Source organism: Marmota flaviventris, chromosome 17 (genome assembly GCF_047511675.1).
Source record: "Marmota flaviventris isolate mMarFla1 chromosome 17, mMarFla1.hap1, whole genome shotgun sequence".
Taxonomy (NCBI): Eukaryota; Metazoa; Chordata; class Mammalia; order Rodentia; family Sciuridae; genus Marmota; species Marmota flaviventris.
The window spans coordinates 12,222,960-12,248,477 of NC_092514.1; the positions used below are offsets into that span (position 1 = coordinate 12,222,960).

Here is a 25,518-nt window from a genome sequence, read left to right on the forward strand (position 1 = left end):
GCGATTTCCAAGTTCATGCCTGTCTGCGCAGAGAAGCAGAATAACCAGGGTCATCAGGATCAGAAGTAGCAGAATCGAGATTTCAATCGGATTCCAGAACCCATATTTGGTCTTCCTGGATTTATTTGTTTTTAACAATGAGATGCAACAATTCCATTGTGTAAAGAGCATCGATCTGCAGGGTGCAACTCAATGAATTTGAAAACACACACACACACACACACACACACACACACACACACACACACACTCCTACCACCCAGATGGAAATAAAACACGTCTGATATCCCAGTAGTCTCCTCCCCACATAGAATCCCCTTCCCAGAGAGGGTCACGATCCTGACCTTTAGCCCCAGATATTCTTTTGTCTCTTTTTGGAAAATTTTTTTTAAGTTTGTTTTTGTGGTATCAGGGATTGAACCCAGGGGTGCTCTACCACTAAGCTGTATCCCCAGCTTTTTACTTTTTTTTTTTTTTAATGTAGGAACAGGGTCTCACTAAATTGCTCAGCCTGGCCTCAGATTTCCCCTCCTCCTGCCTCAGCCTCTCAAGCAGCTGGGACTCCAGGTGAGTCATCTCTCTTCTTGAAATTCTCACCCATAGACTGATACCATGTGTTCCCTTTTATGTCGGATTCCCTGCACTCCCCACTAGGTCTCTAAGCTTCACCCCTGTTGAAGCAGTTAATTGGCCATTGATTTTTCAATGCTGAGGTGAATGTGTGTGAGTGTATCACGCACGTACAGTTTGTTCACCCACCCCTCTATTTCTGTTCTTATTACACATAAAGCGGCTGCAGTTTTGAAGGACTGTTTTTCTTTTAATATTTATTTTTTAGTTATAGGTGGACACAATATCTTTATTTTATATTTATGTGGTGCTAAGGATCGAACCCAGTGCCTCACGCGTGCTAGGCGAGAGCTCTACCTCTGAGCCACAACCCCAGCCCCTGAATGACTGTTTTGGTGGCTACAGGCATTCGTCTCTGTTAGGGAAATGCTCAGGAGTGGAATGGCTATCACTGGATGTACCTCAATTTAGCTCCAGTAGACTCTGCCAAATAGTTTTCCAAGGTGTAAGGTATTTGTACTAATTGGAAACTGTGCTTGTAGCTACTACAGTGTGCTGTGTCATTTGGTCAATAAATGTATCTATATCTATCTATGCACATACACACACACATAAATTTTTGTGTTTGTGGTGCTAGGGATTGAACCTGGGGCCTCATGCATGCTAGACAAGCACTCTAGCTCTGTACTACACCCCCAGCCCACTACAGATTTGGGGGAGCCAATTCTGATTAAGACCTGTGGAGAGGCAGGTAATTTTTATATGGTCCCTCATGTGCGAGGAACTTATGGTCAAGGAGGAAAGACTGGATCAGACACCATGCGAAACAGATCCTCAGCATTAATGGTGCCCTACGTGTATGCACAGCACTTTGAAGTTTATATCCAGGACTTCATCTTACTCTCTCTTCGCTAAAAGCCCACTGGGGCTCTGGTGGGTATTATTACTCCTCCTTTTTACAGATGAGGAAACTGTGACTCACCCAAGGTCACAAGCAAGGGTCGAACAGAGCTGAAGCTTGACCTCCAAGCCCCGTGTTTGCTCATCTGTATCATATGGGTCCAGAGCATTGACAGTGTCCACCACCAACCTGAAAGCGACTTGGTGCACTGCTTGAGAGCAAAGGGGGCACTGGGGCCCGTCCGTGCTGGGTGTGGATCCCCACCGGTTGGCTTTGTGAACGTGGGCAAGTTCACGGGGCCTCAGTTTCCTCCTCTGCAATGTGGTCGGTGACACTACTTCCCTGGCGGTGGTGAGTCACTGTGAGGATTAAACGAGTGAGTGCTTAGAATAACCTTGGATTGGGCAAGCGAGAGAGAAGTTATTTTTATAGTACATTTTTTTTTTCTCATTATAAAAATCACATGCATGAATGGCAGCGAGATTAGATGGTGACGAATACATGGGTCCTTATTCCTGGAGCTGGTTAGACCATCCTAGGGCAGTGAGGGTCAGCTTGTCCCCAGCACCTCACCCAGTCTTGCTCTCAGCCTGGTCTGACGGCGCCTCTGGGTGGGGCCAGTTGGAAAGGGATCCCGGCCTTTTGCTAACAATGAGCTGCATTCTTCCTCTCCTCTGGAGGCTGCCCCAGTCCACCCAGCTGATGTAAGTCCAGGGAGCACCCAAGAGGGCAGGTCTGCCTGCCCAGTGATGGGCGGAGCCACCAGCGTGCCCAGGGCTGGGCCCGCCCAACTGGGCCCAGTTGAGGCCACCTGGCTATGACTTCCAGCTGTCCATCATTCTTTCACTGTGTAGCTCTGGGGCTGGAGGGCTGGTTACTGGGTGCCATGCCCTTGAGCAGTGACCTTGAGCAGTGATGGTACCTGAAGCAGGTGAGGAGGCTCCAGGTGGGGACACCAGGGGAAGCAGAGGCCTGTGCATGAATGGAGAGCTGTCATGCAGAAAGGCAGTGTGCCCACTGGCCCTTGCCTGACCTCTGTTTCTCCTGAGTCCTCTGCAGGCCTCTCCAAGCCAGGCTGCCACATGCTGCCTATGCAACCTCAGGCAAGTGACCTCACCTCTCCCAGCCTCAGGGTCCTTATCTAAGTGCCCCCTTCCTTCCAGAGCTGTTGGAGGGTACAAGTGAGAGCGCATGCGTAAGGCTGTGCCCAGCAGGCTCTGAATGAGGGGCAGCCACCTGTCCATCCTCACCTCGAGTGGTCATCCACTCGTTCCCCAAACCTCATGGGAGCCTCTAGCATGAGCCAGACACCGTCTCAGACGCAGGGGACAGAAGGACACGAGATAAACAACGGCCCTGTCCTTGTGGAGCGGACATTCTGTCACGGGACACAAGATGATTTCAGAGTGAGAAGGGCTGCTGGTGCCTTCCCTGACCCCTCTGAGGAGGGCATTTTGAGGATCCCTGCTGCTGGTAATGTGTGGCTTATGACATCATTTTTTTTCCTTTTAAACTAGGAATTCCATTTTCAAATCAAACCGAGGTCCTTCCTTGGGGCTGGGGTTGGAGCTCAGTGGTTGAACGCTTGCCTGGCATGCGTGAGGCACTGGGTTCGATCCTCAGCACCACATTACAAAAAAATAAAATAAAGGTATTGTGTCCATCTACAACTAAAATAAGTTTTAAAAATAAAATAATTTTTTTTTTTTTTTAAACCAAGGTCCTTCCAGTTACAGCTAAAGCCAGGGCCTTCTCTTCCTGCTACCCCTTCTCCTGCACTGTCATGGGAACGGCTCCTTCTCAGCAGAACCCCTCAGATGATGTCACTGGCCTGAGCCTTCCTACCCCAGTCCTCTACTCGCTGTCTGGAATAATACCCTCCAGGAGGACCGTCTGCAAGAACATGCCCTCCCTCTGTGCTTTCCCAGGTTGGTCTGTGTCCATCTCCTTTAAACAAGTGGCCCTCTGCAAGTCTTTGTGGGCCATGATGAAGTGGTGGTGGGCTGCAGGGCTGAGTCCCGGATCAACATTCTCTCCAGTGGGCCAAGGGCAAGGGGCCTCCAGAAGCCAGGTCAGGGTAGGCTGGTGGCTGCTGTGTTTGTGCACCAGGAGGTGTTCCGGGGTCCTCTGAACCTGGGGCTGGCAGCTGACACACCCTGCCCCTTCTCAGGCCTTTGATTGGGAATTGGGAGATAGCAGGGGTGGGGGTGGGGTGGGAGAGATGCTTGGACACTGCATGCTTCTTTCTAGGGATCTGCTGGAACCAGGCACAAGGCATGGAGAAAGTGGGGCCCCAGCCTCACACTCACACATACACCCAGCCAGACACAATCCAGAGCCATGGACACAGGCACCTGTGCATACAACAGTCATACAGACATGGCCCCATCTGACAGAGCTCACTCACACACACACACACACACGGGATGCACACACGGTGCATTGAGGCCAGAGAGATAATGCAACTCTCACAAACATACTTATACCATGGATACCCACGGACGGATGCATCCATGCTACTTATTGCACACACTCACATATTCACAGATGTAGGCACAGACCCATGGAGAAGCACACCAATATGCATGTGAGATGTAGAACGCCGTTGTCAACCAGACACCCTCAGAGACAGCCAGACGCCACCTGGACATGTAGGCATGAAAGCATAAGGAGATGCTTCATCACTAGTTCCTAAGTGTGTATGCACGCACACACAAAAAAAATGCACACAGCTCCCACCGTTGACCAGGTGCACCAGAAGTATCAGATCCCAAGCATGTGGATGTTGAACAAACCTCCACCCTCCAGCCTGGCCATGTGCAGGGTCCCTGGCAGGAAGAGCACCGCTGTGCCGCTCTGGCCCGCTGACCGACCTCCAGGGTTTGGTGCAGATGGTGGGGCCGAGGCCTGCACCGCATAGCCAGCGGCCTGTCTTGCCTGCCCTTGGCAGTCCCAGCCTATTTTTCCTTGGCTGTGTGATCCTGAAGTTACCTCTTCCCACAGTTCTGCAGGCTTTGACAATTGGTATAACAATCTGGATTTCTACTTTTTTTTTTTTTTTTTTTTTTGAGAATTAGAAGATCTGTTGGGACTGGGTCCCAGTCCTGCAGGATAGCAATAGTCTGGGGCCACCAACAGCTGCTCCTTTGAGGAACGTGAACAATCCAGAATTGCTGAGGTCCTCACCTACCTGGCCCCTGGAGGCTTCTGAGTCTGCCACCCTGGAAGTCATAGGCTTGTAGACTTGTTTCCTCACGTGTGCAGGTGACAAACACATCTACCCACTAATGACTGTATGCACATCTTGCTATTATTCATTATTCTACAAAAATGGCTTCACTCAGCAAAAACTAGATGAGAACATACAAAAAGTGGCATGAGACCCCTTAAAATATTATGAATATATTTCTATGCTAATAAATATCTGCATCCTGATTTAAAAAAAAAATATATATATATATATATATATATATATTGGTTTTGTTTTTATGAGTGCTCGGGATCAAACCCAGAGCCTTGCCCATCGTAGGCAAGTGTTCTACCGCTAAGCTACATTCCCCAGCCCTAAAAAAAAATTTTTTTTATTTTTTGAATGATTTTAGATCTAGAGTAAAGTTGCCAAAGAGAACACAGCGTTCTGGTACCCACCTTCCCCGAATGCTAACATCTTGTGTGACCATGGTAATCTGTCCAAACTGAAAAATTAGCATTAATTAAACAGTATAAATTAAGCCACAGACTTTAGGAGGATTCCACCAGTTCTTCCATGAATGCCATTTTTTTCTAGCCCAGGATCCCATCAGGGATCCCATATGGCATTTAGTCTGAGGCTCCTCTAGCCCCTGACAATTTTCTGAAGATTTCTCATGGCTTTGACAGTTTGGAAGACAGCTCAGGTATCTTTTAGAAACACGGAACATGCTCAGATATTTTGTAGAATTCCCCTCGTTTGGGTTTGTCTGATGTTTCTCTCATGATGAGACCCACATTATGGGTTTGGGGGTACTAGACCAGAGGGTGTCCTTGGCATTGTGCTATATCAGGGGCACCTGAAACCACATGACTCGTCACTGGGAATGGGTAAGGAGTGTCAGCCAGGGTCCCTCTTTTCCACACTCCATTTTTTTGGGTGAAAAATCTAAATCTACCTACACTCAAGAGGAGACAGAGATTAAGCTCCAATTCTCGTGTGTGCAGGGATGGTATCTACCTGCGCTGTTAGAATATGATTTTAAAATTCCATTTAATGGATTTTCCTTCTTTCACTGAGTTGTTACCCTAAGGTCAGACGCTTTTGTCATTCTTGGTGTTTCCTTTTACAAACAAAGCTGCAAACAACAGTGCGGTAACTAAACTTCAACCAATATTTTTCAAGCAACTTCTATGTTACAGGCACTGCATCCTCTGGTGAAAAATATTTATGTTCCTCTTTGCTTTTTTTTTTTTTTCCCTTAGTATAAATTCATGGGTTGGGATTGCGGGGGCAAAGATAAGCACATTTTCAAAGGCTTTAGATAAGTATCACTCAACAATGCTCAGAGAAGTTGTACCTTTGATTTTTTTTCTTTTTCAAACTTTTTTTTTTTCTAGACAAAAATAATTCATGTTTTTATGAGATAACTGGAAATTACTTACTGGACATTTGATGATATTAAAGAATTATTTTTTTTAGGTGTGATAATGGTATTGTGGCTTTTGAAAAGAGTCCTTATCTTTTACAGACATTCACTGGACTATTTATGGAAGAAATTGTATGACTTGGGGATTTGCTTTAATAAAATATAGGAGGGGAGGTGTGACTGGGGTTAATGTCTGAAGCAAGACCTGTCATGAGCCAGTGGTATTGAAGACAGGCAATGGGACCCCACCTTCATTATATAATGAATCATTATATAACGATTCTCTGTAGATTAGCAAACAAAACAAGAAGCTTGTTAAAATATTTAAACATAATATAAACCTATAGCTTAGGAAAGAGTACCAAGTACCAATCTTTTACCTCCTGATTAATTACAATGAAATGTTTGGGGTAGGTGGGTATATGCACCCCCTGACATATATACATTGCAAACACACACACACACACACACAAACACATACCTATTTTTGGTATTGGGGATTGAACTCAGGGGTGCTTAACCACATCCAAGTCCTTTTTCATATTTTATTTAGAGACAAGGTCTTGCTGGGTTGCTTAGGTCTCACTAAGTTGCTGAGGCTGGCCTTGAACTTGCAATCCTCCTGCCTCAGCCTCCTGAGCTGCTGGATTATAGGCATGTGCCACTGTGGCTGAAACAAACACGTATATTCTTAAAAAATATGAATGAAAACCCATGAGACAGACCATTTTTTCTTTTTGAAGAGGGATCCTGGGCTCAAGGGATCCTCCTGCTTTAGCCTTCTAAATACCTAAATAGCTGGAATTAAAGGCACATACCAATAGACCTAGCTTGCCCAATTTTTTTTTTTTTTTTTGGTAGTACTGGGGTTTGAACTCAGGGGCACTTTACCCGTGAGCCATATCCGCTTCTTATTTTTTTTTTGTTTTGAGACAGGATCTCTCCAAATTGCAGAGGCTGGGCCTCAAACTTGAAATCTTCCTGCCTCAGCCTCCCGAGTTGTTGGGATTATAGGTGTGTACCACCACACCCAGCTCTACTCATTTTTTTTTTTAACTGCACAATATTTTGTAGACTGTTAGCCATTGAAACACAATCTTCTGTTTTCAACAAGCCTCATGGTCGTCCCCCGTGTCAAAGAACCATCGTTTACTTATCTGATTTTTCTAATGGTGGTAATTGGAGTGTCTCCAATTTTCTGCTATTAAGAACAAGGAAGCAGAGAACATCCTGGTCCATAATTTATTTTCGGGTACCTGTGAGAGAGCAATTTTATAACCCATCTTTCTAGAAGTGAAATCACTCAATCAAAAGGATGCATATTTAAAATATGTAATAGAATGGCTAACTTGCCCTTCAGGTGGACTTTCTATGTCTAGCATGCGACATTCTCTCCTGATGCATGCCTGAAGACAGTTGTCACTTGGTGCTTGCTGTGGAAAAGCATCCCTGAGTCCTAGCTGGAAGGAGCTTCTGAGATCTTTTGGTCTGACTTCCAGGGAAGCAACCTGAGCCTTAGGAAAGGAGGTTCCCTGCCCCTCATCAGTACCTGTAATTCTAGTGGCTGAGGGTCATGCAGGGCAGAGCTTATAAACACACTGCCCACCTTGGAATCCTAGCCTTACTACCATTTACTGGTTGCATAACCTTGAATACGTTACTTGACCTCTCTGTGCCTCAGTTTCTTTATTCATTTATTTATAAATGCTTCTATGTGACAAAGGCTGGGCTGAGTAGCTGCAATAGAGGTCATATGGACTTAAAAAGTTTAAAATATTGGCTATCTGGCCCTTTATGCAAAAATAAATATGCAGTCCCTGGCATAGAGGTTATAGGACAAAAATAAATGCTGATATTACTGAGAACTTACTGTGTTTGGGGACTGTTCTAAACTCGTCACATCAATTTGTTTAGTCCTCACGATCTTATGAAGTGGTTACTATTTCTGGCCCCAGTGACCCACATCTCTGGGGATTCACGCCTGTCAGCCCTTCCACCTTGAGCCCGGGGTGGCCTTGTGCCTTGTACTGACGATGGAATGTGGTGGAGTCTCAGACCTTGCCTTTAAAAGGACTGGTAGCTTCTGCTTCCTGGAGCCCTTTTGGGGACCCCTTGAGATGCGTAGAGCAGAAGGGGAGTCCACAGGGAAGGAGAGACTCTTTGAGATTGTGCGGAAAGGGCAGGGCTCAGTCAGCTACCAGCCTCAAGATGATCCAGCCCCAGCTATCTTCCCATGGAACTTGCCTGAGGGACCCCCAGGTAAGAACAGCAGAACTTCGCATCACAGAAGCATGAAAGACAATAAAACAGGGGTTTAGCCACCATGCTTGGTAGGGGTGAGGGTGGTTTCCTAGGGCAGTGACTACTAGGGTGACTCTTGGTCTACCTACCATGTATGTGTGCACGAGTAAGTGTGTGTGCACGAATAAGTGTGTGCTTTAAAATTTCCTGAGGGCCTATTAACATACTAGTAGTGGTGAACACCTTGGAGTAGGAATTTTTAACGCCTGTCCCCAGGACTTGAGAACCATAGCTCCGTCCACTGTATCCAAAACTTGACCTAAAGATGAGAAATGGCCTGGCGCAGTGGCACACATCTGTAATCTCAGTGGTTCAGGAGGCTGAGGCAGGAGGCCCGAGAGTTCAAAGCCAGCCTCAGCAACTTAGTGAGGCCTTAAGCAACTTAGCAAGAAACTGTCTCAAAATAAATAAATAAAGGAATGGGGATGTGGCTTAGTGGTACCCCCTGGGTTCAATCCCTGGTACCAAAAAAAAAAAAAAAAAAAAAAAATCCCACTATGCTTATTTAAAAAAAGAGATTCTTACATTCCAACATATAGACTACTTCCATGGGAAGGCCCTGGTAATCTGAAGTATTAACATGTTCTTCCCAGCGAATCTTATGATCATTTACTAGCAGAGAAGATATGAGAAGACAGCTCATCTCTCAGGTGTGAAGAATGGTATTGCAGGGGTGACCCCCAACTGGAAACATCCCCAGTGACCATTCCCAAGAGCACAGATACACTGTAGCACATCCACACAATGGGATTAAGGGCAGCAATGAGACAGGATGATCTGCCAATACCTGCAGAGTCAGCGTGGATGGATGAATTTCACAGATGCACTGTTGAGTGAGAAAAGCCAGACACAGGGTAGATTCAAGGACAGACAAGACTAATTTATGGTGATGAGACCAAAATAGCGGTTACTTCCATGTGTGTGTGTATGTAAATTCTGTTCCCTCATGGGATGCCTGAAAGGCTTCAGGGTGGCATTCAGGACCACAGAGCAATACTTACCTGAGACACTTTTTCTTTTTCGCTTGTCTATTTGCTTTTTGGAGAAACATATTATACATTGAGATGTACAGAATACTAATGAATATTAACATTGGGTATCAAAGCTGGTGCAAAGTACTATTCTAGGTCCCTGGAAAGGAAACCCAAGGCTACAGGATCCAGACCCTGTCCATGAGATTTTGTAATCTGATCAGGGAGATACTTCAATCCAAAGTGGAAATGTATGTTTTTTTTTATCCATTTGCTTACCACGGGATGTTGATTGTGTACCAGGCATTGAACTAGGCCCAGGAATTGCAGTAGTAACCGAGAGCCAGTCCCATCCTTTTGGTGCCTTGGAGACTAGTCTAGTTTTTCTGTTTGTTTGTTTTTGAGATAGGGTCTAGCTATGTGGCCCAGCTGGCCCTGGTAGTCTCCACTCCCCAGGCAGCTCTAGTGACAAACTGTGTGGAGATGAACTATGTGGAGCCCTCCCTGAAGCTACCTATGGTGTTGGGTACCCCCTAGGTCTTGGCCCCCCACAACTCTCTACATGGAGTGCCATCTGTGCCTCTTGTTTTCAAATGTCTAAATTACTTGAAAGTGAGCTCCTTCCAGGCAGGCAGTCTCTGGATTCCTGAATCAAACTCTTTTTTTTTTTTTAATATCCCTAGCTGCAGACCCCCAGCCCCTAGCCCTTGGGCACTGGATGTGTGTCCATTGACCTGAACACACCAAGCATTTTCTCAGTAGGGTGGCTTTTGTGTTGGCCCTGAGGCAAGGATCGGACTTTAAAATTTTTATTTTAAAAGAAGTTGTACTTGCACATAATACCAAATCCGAAAGGGAACAAAAGGGCTTACAATGAAAATTAAAAGTAGGTCACCTCCCAACCACCCAGCTCCCCTCCCCAGAGGCCACACTTGGTATCACTTTCTTAGTATTCTGGGAAGGCAAGAATTGTAGGTCTTCTTTGCCCATTTTCCTCGTCTCTTTTATTTTGCAAAAAAAAAAAAAAAATTAAAACCAACAGAAGTTGCAAGAATAGGAAAATAAACACCCTTTGCCTAGATTCAATTAATGTTTTTTTCTCCACATTATGTGAAATATTTTACAAGCATTATATACTTCATGCTTGCAACATCATACAATCATGTCAATTTTGTACATGTGGTCACCGAGGCACAAGGCAGGGTAAAGGACTTGCCCAATGCTGCCTTGGAGCTGAGGGGTGGAGCTGGGCTATTCCCCCTTGGGCTGCCTGAGGACTTTGATCTGCCTTTCTCTGATCCCCTTTGTAGAAAAGCATTTCTTACTCAAAGTGAAAATCCACCTCCCTGGGATAGTCACCAGAGGATCAGTGGAAAAGTACACAGCCCTGGAAGTACTTGCTACTTCTTCTCCTACAGCCTTCCCATCTCCTAAGCAACAGCTGCTGTCGCTGCTGCTGCCACATGCTCCAATGTCACCTCCCCTGTGAAGACGGAGTTAGCTCACCCAGTTTAAAAACTCAGGATGACTCCCTTCTGCCAGCAGGCTGACATTTACACGCCAGAGCCTGGAATCCAAAGCCCTGGGTGATCCACCTTCCTCAAATCCTTTAGACTTCTTTCTCTGCTCCTTCTTTCCCTGTCTTCACCACCGGCTCCAGGGAGCCTCTCACTATCTGCTTCAATCCACCCTGATGCTCCTGGAAGCCAATCTAATTCTCCTACAGGGTACATTTCCCCCTTCCCTCTGAATCCTACACACCCTTCTGCCTGTGCCTTTCACAAGCGAGTCTCCAGGTTCTCTTGGCCAAGAGACTGGACAGTGGAGGGCCTGGAGTGACAGATCGCCCCCCCCCCCCTTCCCTAGCAGAATGACCCTGCACAAAATTACTCGGTGCGTCTGACCCTTCATTTCCTCCAACCCATAACCAAGAAAAGAATGCCTAGCTCAGGACCTGGCAGAGAGTCAGCGTTCACTCATCTCCCATAATAGAACTAACAGCTCTGGGAGGCTGGCTGACATCTTCTCTTAGTCATCCCTGGAAACATTACCTCCTATTACTTAACTGTTCCCCGCATCTCAGTTTTTCTCATCTGCAAAATGGGAGCGATCAAGGAGAGGTGGTGACACTTGAATGAGCCAAAGCCTTGGGAGTACTTGGAAACCAGTATCCACTCCTGATGAATAATGCAAACTAGGACCACGACGTTTCATAGGTGCTCCACGAATCCGCTCGCTCTGTCCGGTGGCGCACGCCGAGAGAAGGGCTGGACTGGAACTGAGGGGGGTTTGCGGAGAGAGCCAGCCAGAGGTCGGCCCCGCCTTCAGCTCCCCCCCTTCCCCGCCCCTCTGGCTCCCCCTTCCCTCCCCGCCTCTGCAGCTGTCAGGCCCGCTGGCCTCGGCGCCAGTCCACCAAACCTGAACGTCCCAGGCCGGCGCCCCCACCTTCCTCCTCGGCTGCACAAGTTACCTTGCTCTCGGGCGCTCTTGGCCCTGCCCCCCGACTGCTATTGGCCCAGGGGTTTCTTTGTTAGCGGGAGCGCACGGCCGCTATTGGCTAGCGGGGTTGCCGATCACTTCGGTGCGGGCCCCGCCCCGCGCGCCCGGCGCCCGCCCGCCCGCCCCGCCCGGAGTGCGCGAGGCGCTCCGCTCCCGTTTGCAACGGCCGCGGGCGCCCAAAGCAGCGGCAGCGGGGGTGACCAGTGGGGGCCGGTGGTGACCGGCGCCTGAGAGGCGGCCGCGGCGGCGGGAGTCCGGGGTCAGGGGGCTGCGTCCATGGGCCCGAGGCGGCCGGGCGGCGGCAGTGCGGGCGGGCGCGGGGCGGCGCGCGCGTTGTGAGGCCCGGCGGCGGCGGCGGCGCGGCAGCCTCGGCGTGTGGCGAGCCGGGCCGCGGGAGAGGCAGGGCCGGGCCTGCGGCGGCGGCCGGCCGGGGATGCGGCGGCGGCTGCGCTGAGCCCCGACCCCGCCGGGAGCGCGCGGGCCGGGCCTGCGGCGCCGCCGCCGCCGCCGCCGCCGCCGCTGCCGCTGCGACGACCATGTCGGCTGCCAAGGAGAATCCGTGCAGGAAATTCCAGGCCAACATCTTCAACAAGAGCAAGTGTCAGAATTGCTTCAAGCCCCGAGAGTCGCATCTGCTCAACGACGAAGACCTGACGCAGGTGAGCGGCGGCGGGGGGGGGGGGCGGGCGACTCTGGGGTCCTGGACCCCGGAGACCCGCGTCGCGCGCCCCTGAGGCGGGCCAGGGCCGGGGCGCCTTTGAAGGCCGTGGGGAAAATAAAAATGGAGCAGTAAAAAAAAAGAAAAATGTGTGCGTGAGTGCTGGGAGCTGGGGCTGCGGCTGGGGGTGGGAGGAGGACGGATAGAGTCAGGACAAAGGGAAAATCCTCAAGTATGCCGAAAAATAACATCCTTTCCCGTTCCCACAACCCTGCCGTGTGATTCATGCTTTTTTTTGGGTGACTCAAAAATGCCTGTTTTCTCCTCGTAGGAACAAAGCGCTTTGGGAATTGCTTGATGTTTGGCAGGGACCCCCCACCCCCACTCCCACCCCCCCACCCCCTTTTCCACCCTGCACCCACAGACTCTTGTATTGGGAACTCAAGACTGTCCAGGGATTGGCTTGTCTGGGTGGACCATGCATGCATGGCCTTCTGCCTTGTGGGATCCATCCTGACCTAAGTCCTTGTCACCCTCAGGGACAGAAGAGAGGCGGAGGGTCTCCAAGTCTGGGGAGGAGGCTCTTGCTTTTGAACTTCCACTGAAAGGGCATTTTGTTGTTGTTGTTGAAGGGAGAGCAAGGGCCTGCTCCCCCCCCTCCCCCCCATAGCCTTTCCAGTTCTTGGTCAAGGACTGGGAATGAGAAGACCTAGGGGTTCCAGCTAAGATGTGGTTCACTCCTCCAGGCTTATCTGTCAGTTGAAGGCTTTGGACTCCTTTAGTAGCTCCCAAACTTGCATCAGAGTCAAGACACCAAAAACACAGCGTTGGTTTAGGGACTGCAGTCCCTTGGGAACCCTTGGGAACCCCTGCACGGGTGGATTCCAGGCCTTGTTTGCCCCTCCTTGGTTTGGACCTGTGCACCCTTGCTCACCCTCTCACCCCCCAGTCTCCATCCTCTTCAGAGCTTTCTCTCAACTCCCTGAATGAGGCCAGGGGAGCTCCCTTCACATTCCAGTCCAGTGTGACCTAGTTGTAGCCACTCCTTTTGCAAAAGAACCCCCTTAGACAGAAAGCATGGCTTTGAAGTGCTCTGGCCTGTTTTTGATGCCACTTAAGTGCGAGCAGGGTTTGTCTTGTTTACAGGGCAGACAGGAGCAGGGTGGTAGGGGCAGGGGTTGTGTTCCTGGATGCGGTGGCTTTCTCTGAGGTCAGGTTTCCACCAGCCGAAAGGCCAAGAAGCTTTACCCAAACTCAAGGCCTTAGCGGCAGGTCATCCTGGGAAGTGCAGTGCTCCCAAGGTGTTCTGGAGGGCAGGGGGGTGGACTTTTAAAAGAGGAAAAACTTGATTTCCTCTTTTCATCCTGATGCTTTTTTTTTTTTTTTTTTCTGGGAAGCAGTTCCTATGGTGAAGAGGAGTGGGGAGACTTTGTTTCCAGTCTTGGCTGTCACTTTCAGTGGTGTGACCTTGAACAAGTTCTTTTAGCTCTATTATTTTAATTTCCTTATCTGTAAGTTGGTCAGTGGCTTACTTCCCTCATGGAACTGTTGTGAAAAGCAAGGAATGATATTTAATTCAACTTTTTCCCCCTCTAACAATTTAACAAACAAACAAAAAACTGGTCATAGAAGAGCCAACTTTAAGAAGTTTTGGGCTGTTTTGAGAGAGACTTGAAAGTTGCCTGGTTATTCTAAGCACCTGCCCGAATTGATAAATTAGGTGTTTATACCATAGGTGGCTGTTTTTTTTTTGATTCTTAAGCTTAGATACACTAGAGTGGAATTTGCATGCTTGAGTAGAAGTTGTTAAAAAAATCTGTTGATTATTAATTGATTCAAGGGTAGAGGAAAATTTGAAGTACTGTACTCTTTCAGTGTATTCAAAGTTGAATTGTGGATTTTGAAACAGGCCTGAGACCTCCAGGGCACAACTGGAATGATAGTTCCTGAAATAATGAGTGGGGTTATTTGTGCTCAGAGAGATTAGCCCAGCCTTCTACCTCCTGGGATCTTTCAGGAAGAAACTGCTCTTGAAAAGAGAGGAGGGAAACTCAGGGCTGTTGCCAACAGCTTCACTGCTGCTCTGTGCATCCGGCCCTCCCCCAGCCTCTTGCTCCCTCTCATCCTTACGGCTCCATTAGAAAACCTTAGCCAGTCATTTCCCATTGGTCTCTCCCAAGCCCCTGCTTCCTTTTGCCCCTCCCTGCCCCGGGCTTATTTTAGACAGTCCAAGCTGGAAGATACATCAGCAACCACGGAGGCCACCCCCTCTTTAATAGGCCTGGACACTGAGCCCAGGGAGGAGGGACGGCTTTTGCTCTTGGGATGTCATCTTCCCAGGGTAGACATTCCTCAGAACATCCTGATTTGAGCTGTATTTCCTCAGCTGTGGGTTTTGTTTGTTGGTTGGTTGGTTTTCCCCTAGAGAGGTACAAGAGCTCTTCCAGGGCCTGTATTCTGGCATCAGACCTGGAAGGGACCTGGAGATCAGCTAATCTTACCACTTTCTCTTGCTGGTGAGAAGACTGAAACCTGGAGAAGAGAAACAACTTGCCTAGTGTAGGGAGAGAGCCAGGATCCTTAAGTCGTCGTTCTTTCTCCTACCGCTGTTCAGGGTCTACAGTGGCCATCCCATGAGCACATCCTGAGGGCACTAATGTCAAGGATGATTATGTTGCAGAAGGTGCCTTGCCAGTGTAGATTTGGGACAGAGGAGTTCCTTGCCTTCTTCTCATCACTGGAATTCAGAGTGGTCTGGGTTAGGTACTAAGCCACAGTTAGTTATTACTTGTCATCCTGTCCTGCAGTCCCTCTGCCCTCCTTTGCATTTCTCTGTGTACATATGGACACAGATATGCTTTTAAACCTGAATTGCGTTCATGTATTTCCAATTTCTTTTCCTGTTTAGAAATATCTCAGAGCTCTTTTCATGGTGTTACATATAAATATATCAATATTGTTTTGCCTGTTAGACCATTAAGGATGTGCTGTGATTTAACCCATTCCCTGGTTGATGGACATCAAGGTTACTGATGAGTTTTGCTGTTATAAATAGTGAATGTTTCAGCATACAGTGTTATAAACGCTTTTGGGCATGTGTGCGTGTGTGTGCAAATGCAAGTATTTCTCTGGGGGCAGATGCCTAAAAATAGAACGGCTGGGTTGACATCGAGTGCGTTAAATTTTTTTTTTTACAGATACCACCAAATTGCTTTCCAAAAAAGGCTATGTCATAACATTTCCAGGGTTGGATATTATCAAATGATTTAATTCCTTAATAATTTCCCCAATTACGTGAGGTTAAGCTCTCCTTATAATATTTGAGTGTTTTTGTTTCTCTTGTGGATTACTTGCTTGTTTGTCCATTTTTCCATTGATTTCGTTTTCCTCCTGTCCCCCATTGATTTGTGTATGCTTTAGGTCACTAGGGTCTGTGGACTTTTTTTATAAAAGGCCAGATACTAATATATTAACCTTTATGATCTCTGTGGCAACTTTGTGATCATGGTACAAAATGAGCTGTAGACAATACATAAACTAATGAGTATGGCTATGTTTCAATAAAACTTTATTTACAAAAAAAACCAGGCAGCTGGCAGGATTATGCCTGTGAGCCATGGTTGCCCACCCTCCTCTAGATAGAAATTTGCTGGTATATATGGCAAATATTTTCTCCGAGTGTCATTTGTCTCTTTATACGTGGTTGTTTTTCTTATGAAACTGGGAATGTAGCTCAGTGATAAGGGTATGTGCTTGGGCATGTGCAAGGCCTTGGGTTCAGTCCTCAGCTTCAAAGTATGAAGTAAGATACAATGAACGCAGTTAAATCTCTGTTATCCTTTATAGCTTGCAGTTTTAATCTCATGTAGGAAGGCCTTCTTGCCAAGGTTTATTAAATAGTCACTAATGTTTTCTTAGTTATTTTATAGTTATTTTTACACTTTTAAAATTTGTCAGATTTGCTCTTCAGGAAAGTCAACTGTGGCTAGAGGCGGAAGTAGTGGAGCTCTGAAAGTAGTCCAGGCGGATTGCTATATATTCTCCAGACCAGTGATGGGAGGCGGATGACATTGGGGATAAGGTGTTGTGGTGGAGTACAGGTGGGATTGAGGAAAGGGGTGTGTAGAAGCGCCTTCAACACAATATTGAGGATAACAGATTGAGAGTAGATGTGGGGGATGGGGAGGGGGCCACAACTACTGTGGTATATTTGACCTTGTGGTGGTGAATGCCTATTGTAGTACTTAGTGGAGTGACCCACTCAAAAAGTAGGAGATGATGGTTAGGGCTTTGGTGAGGGTGGGGGCCAGGGTTGGCTATGTGAAGGTGGTTGCTGAAGTCCTAGGAGTGAGTGTGACCACTTGGGGGCGGGGGATGCAAGCTATGGGAATCCCCATGTGATGGGCCCACAGAAGAGAGGGAGGGCAGGGTCAGCTGGGAGGTGGATCAGAGATTGTTGGTGGTTAGTGGCAGAAGCAGGTTTGGAGTACAGGGTCCTCAGCCTCCAGCCTGGGTGTGGGTCTCCTGGGTCCACAGTGGGTGTGGACCTGATGGGGCGTCTCATTCTCTTACTGTGGGAGGAGCCGTTGCATTTGGATTGCATTCCTGACCCATGCCTTTCCTTGTTTCATCATGGGGTGTGGCTGGATCTTTTCCTTCTTGAGGCCTCAGTTTCCCCATCTGATAATGAAAGTGGGCTTGATCTTTCCCACGACTCTCAGTCTTCCTGGTTTGATACTGCCATGGCTGCTGGGATCCTTGACATAGATGGGTGGGCTAGGACCAAGTCTCAGTGGGGCATTTCTTCAGGGGTACCTTTACTCCTGTGATATTCTTAGAAGTTCCAGGGCACAGAACTTTTTTTTATCTAACCTGGCATTTATTTCAATATATCATGCCCACACTTTCTAGAAGAAGTATAATTTATGGGTGGGTTGGAGCATTGTTTGGCAGGGATATGTCAAAATCTCAGACACACAAAATCCCATTACAAATGGCCAACAAGCACATGAAAAGATGCTCACTGTCATCAAGAAAGTGCAAATCAAGACCACAATGAGATACCATTAGGATAGCTAGAATTCTAAAAACAGAATTTACCAAGCGTTGGTGATGGTGGGAAGAAATTGGAACCCTTGTGAATTGCTGGTAGGAGTAAGATGGTGCAGCCGTTGTCTTGCGGCTCCTCAAGAAGTGAAACGGAATCATCATGAAGCTAGCAATTCCACTCTGAGATACATGCTCAGAAGAATTAAAACCATGTATGTTCATATCAATACTTATATAGGAATGTTCCTGAGAGCACTATTCAAAGTAGCCAAAAGGTGGCAACAATCTAAATGTCCATCCACAAATGGATGAGTGGACAATTTGAGTATTTGTACAATGAAATGTCACTTGTTCTAAAAAGTCACAAAGTACTAAGCATGCCACCACACGGATGAACCTAGAGAACATGATGCCAAGTAAAAGGACCACACATAAAAGGGCATATAGTGTATGATTCCGTTTAAATGAAATGTCCAGAATAGGTAAGTCCATAGAAACTGAAAGCAGATTAGTGGTTGCCAGAGGCTGAGGGAAGGGCCGTGAGGAGTGACTGCTAATGGGATTGGGGTTCTGTTTCGAGGGTGATGAAATGGTTTGGAACTAGATGGAAGCATTGGTTGCACAATGTTATGAAATATACTAAATGCCACTGAATAGTTCATTTAAAATTGTTAATTTTATGTTCTGTGAATTTTATTTCAATTTAAAAAAATGTGCAAGAATCACTCCACACCCGCCACCCCCCAATCTGTCTTCTGTTCCTTGTTTTACCTGAAGAGAATATCTGATTGTTTCTGGAATCTAGACTAGGGATTAGAATTTTTTCCTTAAAGGGCCAGGTAGTAAATACTTAAGGTTTTGCAGGCCAGCAGGCAAAGTTGAGGCATTTATGTAGGTACTTACACAACCATTTAAAAATATAAAAGCTATTCTTGGTTTTGAGCCTTAAAAAGCAGATGGCTGGCTAGATTTGGCATATGTGTGTAGCTTGCCAACCCCTGGCTTACACCAGTCCTGTCCAATAGAACTAAAGTGGAAGTCACAAGTATAATTTAAAACTTTGTAGTTGCCTTGTTAAAAAATAAAAAGAAACAGGTGAAATTGATTTTTAATTATACTTTATTTGACCTCCTATATCCAAAATAGTGTCATTTCAACACATAAAAAAGCTGTGTTTTGCCTTAGGGCACAGTTCAGGTGAGACCAGCCACCTTCCCAGTTGCCAGCAGCCACATGTGGCCTAGGCCTGCAGTCCTGACCCATTGCTGGGAAGGCTGTGCCAGTCGCTTCTTCCTTTCTCTGGTTTCCTCTGTGGTGGTGTCCTGCAGATGGCCTAGGGTTGGAGGGTTACTGAGGTGCTGGTTCTCTTGGACCTATCACTTCTGTTTGTTACCCGTCCCCAACCCCCATTTTGCCAAGCTTTGAGGTTTTTTTCTGTGAATATGGCATCTTCTTTGGTGACTCCTTTTGATGTGTTTGGAAATTCTCTTTGGGCTATGAGCCCTACCCCTGTTGAGGGCCATGGTTTGAGGGCAAAACAGGAGCTTTCTAACCAGAAACCAGCGGGACTGTCCCCAGGACCACCCTGTGGGGGTGAGTTTGGGGGACAGGCTGCTAGTGTAGTAGTCTTCTGTGGCTCCCTCTCAAACCCCGCATTCCTGGCCATGTGACTGCAGTCTTCCATGGCTCTTAGCTCTTCTGTGTCCCTCCAGTGTTTGATGGTTGCCTCCTAGTGTTACTAGCCTTTTACTTGACCTTTTCCTCCGAGTCATTTTCCTTGACACACAGAAGACAGCAGTCCCAAGACCTGAATTCTCAGAGTACAGTGCAGGGTGACCCAGGAACGTGACTTAGGTGCCCACTTTCTGATCATAGGCAGTACATGGTGTGCCCATGGAACCCTGGAGTTCCTGAGCATCTCTGCTCTTGGCAATTTATACTGAGAGTGTGCTAGTATCTTCTGTGGGGAGGAGCCTTAGTTTGGGCCATCTTGTGACTATTAGGACCCTCATGCTGTGTAGCTGAAATCAAGAAGTTTGATTTCAGTGTTTGTCTTTGAACTGTTCCCCATCTGCCATTTAGTCTTGAAGAAGGAGAGAGCCCTGCAGCCAGGCAGAGGGGAGCACATCCTGCTGCCCATACCCCTTGCTCTGTGCGGGTGGAGCAGGGCCAGGTGCTGGAGCATTGGATGCTAATTTGGAAGCTTTCGACCTAAGAAAACAGACCTTTCTTTTATCCTGGGAAACTTGTTCTCCAGGCTGTCCTTTCCCATCTGAGTGACACAGTTGGCCCAGTTCAATGGCTTTCAGGCTTTCATTAACTTTGGAGCCTTTTACTGGTTCAGAAATTCTATGTATGACACGGGAAAAGCCACAGGACTCTGGGTGATGGGTGAAGCCTGGAACTCTGCCTCCCCCCAGGGGACTTGGGTTGTGTGTATGTGTGTGTGTGTGTGTGTGGGGTGTTAGTGGGGCAGGTTTGAAAACTCTGCCCCAGGTTTTGTGCTTGTTCCAGTTTCAGCAGTTTCCGCAGCTGCCTTGGGATGGAGCTACCACTGTACTTCTCCACCACTCCCATAGCATAATCCCTTTCTTTGGGGGTGAGGGAGCCTGGTGGGTCAATTTGCTGGCATTTTGTCTCTGGAGACTGGAATTGGAATCTTCCAAACCACTCATTGGTTTTCTCAGTCAAGGTCATCCTAGTTCACATGAAACCACAGCCTGGTGTGTGTGGTTTTTGTTTTTTTTTTTTTAACTGAAGTATTATTTTTTTATACCTTTATTTATTTTTATGTGGTGCTGAGGATCGAACCCAGGGCCTCACAGGTGCTAGGCCAGCACTCTACCACTGAGCCACAACCCCACCCCTGTAGCCTGGTTTTTGCCTGGAACCTGTAACCCTTCCAGCTCCTTCCTCTCCTGGGGCTCAGCATGGGGGTTGCATGTTGCAGTGGACAGTGACCTTTTCTGATGTCAGAGCTGTTGCAATGGCGGTCTGCACAGGAATGGGCCTGTGGTATCCCTCTGAGCTTCCACATACTGAATCAAATGTTGGATCCCATGATCTCACACAGGCCTTAGGAGCCAGCAGGGCTGGTGACAGCATGGTCCCTGGCAGAGAAGGGGTCACTGAATTTTGGAGAGTTTGCGTGACCCACTCAGGATCACCAAAGCTGATCCATAATGGGGCTGTGATACAGAGCTTGCTTCCACAAGACTCTTAGACCAGTCTTCACAACATATCTGAACTTGCTTCCCTGCCATTGGGAGGGCCACTTTGACTTACAAACTTACTACTGTTTTTGTGTGGCTGGGGCAGGTTGGTAGTAGAGCTGATGTATTATGGAATAAATTGCAGCTGTTAGTTCCTAGCCCTGGGAGAAAGGATCTGCTGTGCCCCCACCCGTTCCCTCCATTAAGCAAGTGAGGGATTGTCTCTACTTAGCAGAGGGAGCAGCTGAGACTGGAGAGATTCAGTGACCTGTCTGGGTCATAGGAAGGCCAACATGGGTTTTTCCAAAGTCCTGTTTGGCCTCTGTGTACCTGATAAGGCTAACCTTTGCTATCAGGAACAGGGCCTGGCCCTAACTTGGATTCCTGAGTTCTGGGGTGTGGGTCTGTGTGGGGTTGGTACAGGGCTGTGCACAGTTTATTACTCAGGCCTCACCTCTTCTCAGCCAAAGAGAGTCCCATGTCCCCCAGACAGGCTGTTGGCCTGTGGCAGTGACCACACCTTTGGTGTAGCCCTGAACAGGAAGCACTGTTTTTTTTCCCTGAGAGAGGAATTTAGAATCCGGAAATAGCCACATCCTCGATCTCCCACAAATTCTGAAACACTTTTTTTGGGGGGGGGGTGTACTGAGGTTTGTACTCGGGGTACTCAACCACTGAGCCACATCCCCAAATCTATTTTGTATTAAATTTAGAGACAGGGACTTACTGAGTTGTTTAGCCCTTCATTTTTGCTGAGGCTGGCTTTGAACTCGTGATCCTCTTGCCTCAGCCTCCTAAACCACTGGGATTACAGGTGTGCGCCACCGTGCCTGGCCTGAAGCACAGGTTAACAGACCTAGGAGGCTCTGGTGCACTTTCCACATGCAGTTTCTTACCTCTTTCTGGTCCTGCCCATAGCTGAAGTGGGAGCAGCTGAGCCAGAGAAAGGGACCTCATCTTCAGGGATCCTTGGCCCACACCCAGAATCTCATTGTCAATACTGGGTGAGCCGCTAGAGGTGTGGCTGCTTCAGAGCCCCATAGGGTCTAGGTGCGTGCATGGCTTATGCTTGGGATGTGCTCTGACCTAGAACTCTGATACCCTACATTTCTTTTAGTGTGCCAGGTAAAAGAAGTGAAATAGTGGGGAGCAGGGGCTTCCAACTCACTGTTGGTTCACGTCCAGCATTTTCCATGCTGATTGAACATTAGATAACTAATGCCCTCATCTGAGAACTAGGAGTTATGATAACACCCCTCTTTGGATGCCAATGAGGATTATGGAAGATGTGGGCAAGATTCTTGTGAACTTTAGGATGCATAGGAAGAGCTGAATTTGTAAATAGTAGGTCATAGAGTGGGTGCCCAGTAAATGGAGTACATTTTGTAAGCACTGACCATACAGCATGATCCTCTCTGGGAATATGGGCCCTGCCCTTGGGTCACACTCAGTGTGTCAGTCTAACATTTGCTCTTGAAAGTCTACTGTGGCTAGGCCCTGGGCCAGCTGGGGCACATGCCATGCAGGGAGTGGCAGGTGTCCCTAGAGCTAAACAGAGAATCAGATATTCAAGTTAGAGGGACTTTGGGGATCTTGAGTTCCAAACTGAAGTTACAGTTGAGAAAATGGGCCCAGTTAGGGGACCTGCTACCATGATTTTGTGGGAGGGTTGGCTCTCAAACCTCTATTTCTGTCTACCCCCAGCCCACCAAACATAAGCCCCAAAGCCCAGCCGTCTCCTGACCTATCTTCCCATAGCCTTTACCAATCACTGTTCTTAGAGGGAATGGAGCCTCTGCCAAGGAAACTTAAAGACAGTCCAAACACTGTCTAGAAGCCTCCCTTTTATAGAGCCTGGGAAGGTTTTCTCACAGACAGATAGATGTCACCTGGGCAGACAGAGCCTACTGCTTCCCAGCTGCACATCTGCCTTCCTGCCTGGAAGCCCGTGAGGACTTGGACTTCCTGGAGGGCTTGGCCGGCTCCCATGGCCCTGCAGCCTCCTGTGGTGGAGGTTTTCCTGGACTGAACTCTAGGAGCACTTGGCATGTTCTGGGATTATTTATTGTACTGGTGGTGTTATTCATAGCTAACAGAAATCACTCTGTGCCAGTTCACTGTTAACTCATTTACTTCACAGCAGCCTGGTAGGTAGAGAGATAAGCAGACTGGGTGGGGAGAGGCAGTACACTTCAGTGGGAGAGCTGGGTGAGGCCTCTTTACTCTGTCCCACAGACTGAGAGGGGTCAGCTAGGCCTTCTGGCCTGGTGCTGACCTGCTGGGAGGGGTGGGGCTGGAGGCTGTGATTTGGACTGTCCTTGTTTAGACTTCCTGTCTCTCTTTCCTTCCTCATCCCACTCTCCTGCCCTACCTGTTTCTTAGTGGGAAGGGCAGCTTTTTGTGGAACAGGGCATGACTCTTCCCTGCAAAGCTGTTGCCCCATGAGTTTGTCCCCACGCATTCTGCAGCATTCCTCCTTTTGCCACGAATGGCGTCATGTTCCAAAAATCCCGCGGTCATGGGCGTGCTGTCAAGACCAAACAGGGAAGAGGCTTTTTAAAATGTCCCCCTGCCCCCCACTCCAGCTGCTGGAGTCCAGGGAGGAGCCCAGGCAGGGGTAGGGCTTGCAAGGCCTCGTGTGGGCAGAGGTGTGGAGGAGAGGATGAGCATGGCCAGCAGCCTCCAGCCTGCCCTCTGGGTACTCAGGGTGCTGAGAACTGCTGCGGGTTTTATTTTTGTTTGTGTTCTTTGGGGTGAAATTCATATGACATAAAATCAGCCATTTTAAAGTGTACAATTCGGTTGCATTTTAGTACGTTTGCAGTGTTGTGAAACAGCCACCCCACTCTAGCTGAAAACATTTTCTGTGCCCCAGAAGGACACTCATGTCATGAAGTCATTCCCTTCTCCTTCTCCTCAGGCCTCAGCTGCTATGACTCTGTTTTCTATCTCTGGATTTACCTATTCTGGAAATTTCCTTAAAATGGAATCATACAATATGTGACCTTTGGTCTGGCTTCTTATACTCAACATGTTTTGGGGGTTCATTATCCTAGTGGCACAGGTCAGAATTTTATGGCTGAATATTTTCCGTTGTGTGGATGTACCACATTTTGTTTATCCATTTCTCAGTTGTTGGATATCTGGGTTGTTACTACCTTTTGGCAGATGGGAAGAAGCTGCTGTGTGCATTCATGTACAGGTGTTTTTTTTTTGTTGTTGTTTTTTTTTTGGTGCCAGGGATCAAACCCAGGGACTTGTGGGTGCAAGACAAGCACTGTACCAACTGAGCTACATCCCCAGCCCTCATGTACAGGTTTTTGTTTGAACATCTCTCAGCTCTTTTGGGTAGAGACCTGGTCTTTTCCTAATGGTAGAGACTAGTCTGCAGCATTTCTGCCATTGAGCTCTGGTTGAATCAGCACAGCAGTTGGCCTACAGCCCTTTGGGTGGGAGGATGGAGCTGGTGGTGGACCCTGTAGGAAGCTGTGTAAAGCCCAGTGCTCCTCACTTGGTGCATCTGGGGTGGGAAACTGGGTCTGAGGGCACCCCTTTGGTTGTAAGCACTGGTATAGCTCGAAGATGCTGGCACAGGAGGCTGTGCTGTGTGCAGGGTTGGCTCAACCACGTGGAGGTCTCTTCTTTCTTTTTGACTAGCCTGAAAACCCACTGAGCTGCAGAGATAAGTTGAGCCTTAAGTATTGTTGGGAGAAGGGCTGAAGGGGGTAGGCCTTAAAGGCAGGATAAGTTAGGGAGGTTTGGGTCCACTTGAGTGCAAGGGGCCCGAGAGTTGCTGGTGAGGGGCCCACAGTACCCGATATCAGGCCCCAGAAGATCCTGGGGTTGGCTGGAGGGAAAGACCTTCAGTGTCCTGTTGGTTATGGTGTTAACCAATTTTCTGACTTTCTTTGACAGCAGCACACCTCATCTCTTGAAACAAAGCATGAAACTCTCATGTATGATATGTGGAAGCTTTTGTGTTGAAGACCGGGAGGAGGAATGACTCCGCCTGAGGCACCCCATCCTTGTCTCCCACCCCACAGCCTGCAGTGACCCTTGAAGCATAGTCTCTGGGGGGCTTCACAATCTCATAATCATTGATTGACTTCAATGCCTTCATTAATAGTTTTAGTAGAATGAAATATATAAACAAAAAAAGGTAGATAGCATGTGTACCGTCAGAGCATCCTTCGATGGTGTCTGGGATGCCACCTTTTCCCTCAGAGGTCCCCCTGAACTGTTACTGGAGGTGGCAGGTGAGGCTTAGGCCAGTGAGCCCCACATTATCCTTCAAGTGACAGTTGAGCAGTTCCAGGGAAGTGGGACAGGTGCACGTTCCACAGGGTCCCCTGCATTTCTGTCTCATAACCCTCCCATGGGACAGTGATCTCTGTGGCACAGTTGAGATGCTTTGAATATGCAGTGTGTCAGTCCCCTGTAGGAGGTGGGACCCAGGGGGCGCTCCCTGACTGTGGGAGCAGGTTCTGCCTCCATTGGGCCTTCTCCCCGAGGCAGAGGCAGAAGCAGAGGCTGAGGCTGGCATCCTGGGGAGGAAGGTGGTTCTGTCCGCCTGTTGTCTGGGAGCCTGTTTGATTTCCACTTAGACTGTAGGTAACACAGCTACTGGAAGCAAGTCTGGGTTAAGATGTCGCCTTTTAAGGCAGTGCTGTCATGTGGAAAGGACTTTGAGTAGAAACCAGGAGGTGGTCATAAAAGCAAGTTTGGGCTAGCAGGAACC

The 25,518-nt window shown here is 48.0% G+C and overlaps 1 protein-coding gene and 1 long non-coding RNA gene across 4 annotated transcripts in view; both read left to right on the forward strand.

The window, feature by feature from the left end:
• The first annotated feature begins 2,657 nt into the window (after positions 1 to 2,657).
• On the forward strand, positions 2,658 to 4,240 carry LOC139702441 (uncharacterized). Its single transcript, XR_011705059.1, has 3 exons — positions 2,658 to 2,944; positions 3,192 to 3,399; positions 3,722 to 4,240. It is a non-coding gene; the product is annotated as an uncharacterized lncRNA (long non-coding RNA).
• Positions 4,241 to 12,364: 8,124 nt separating this feature from the next.
• The window catches only part of Mprip (myosin phosphatase Rho interacting protein), a 135,481-nt gene continuing 122,327 nt past the window's right edge, over positions 12,365 to 25,518 (forward strand). For all 3 annotated transcript variants that reach the window (XM_071603162.1, XM_071603161.1, XM_071603160.1), the window contains exon 1: positions 12,365 to 12,520. In XM_071603162.1, coding sequence (XP_071459263.1) covers positions 12,398 to 12,520 — 123 coding nt within the window. In that variant the 5' untranslated portion in view covers positions 12,365 to 12,397. The remainder of the gene's footprint in view (positions 12,521 to 25,518) is intronic.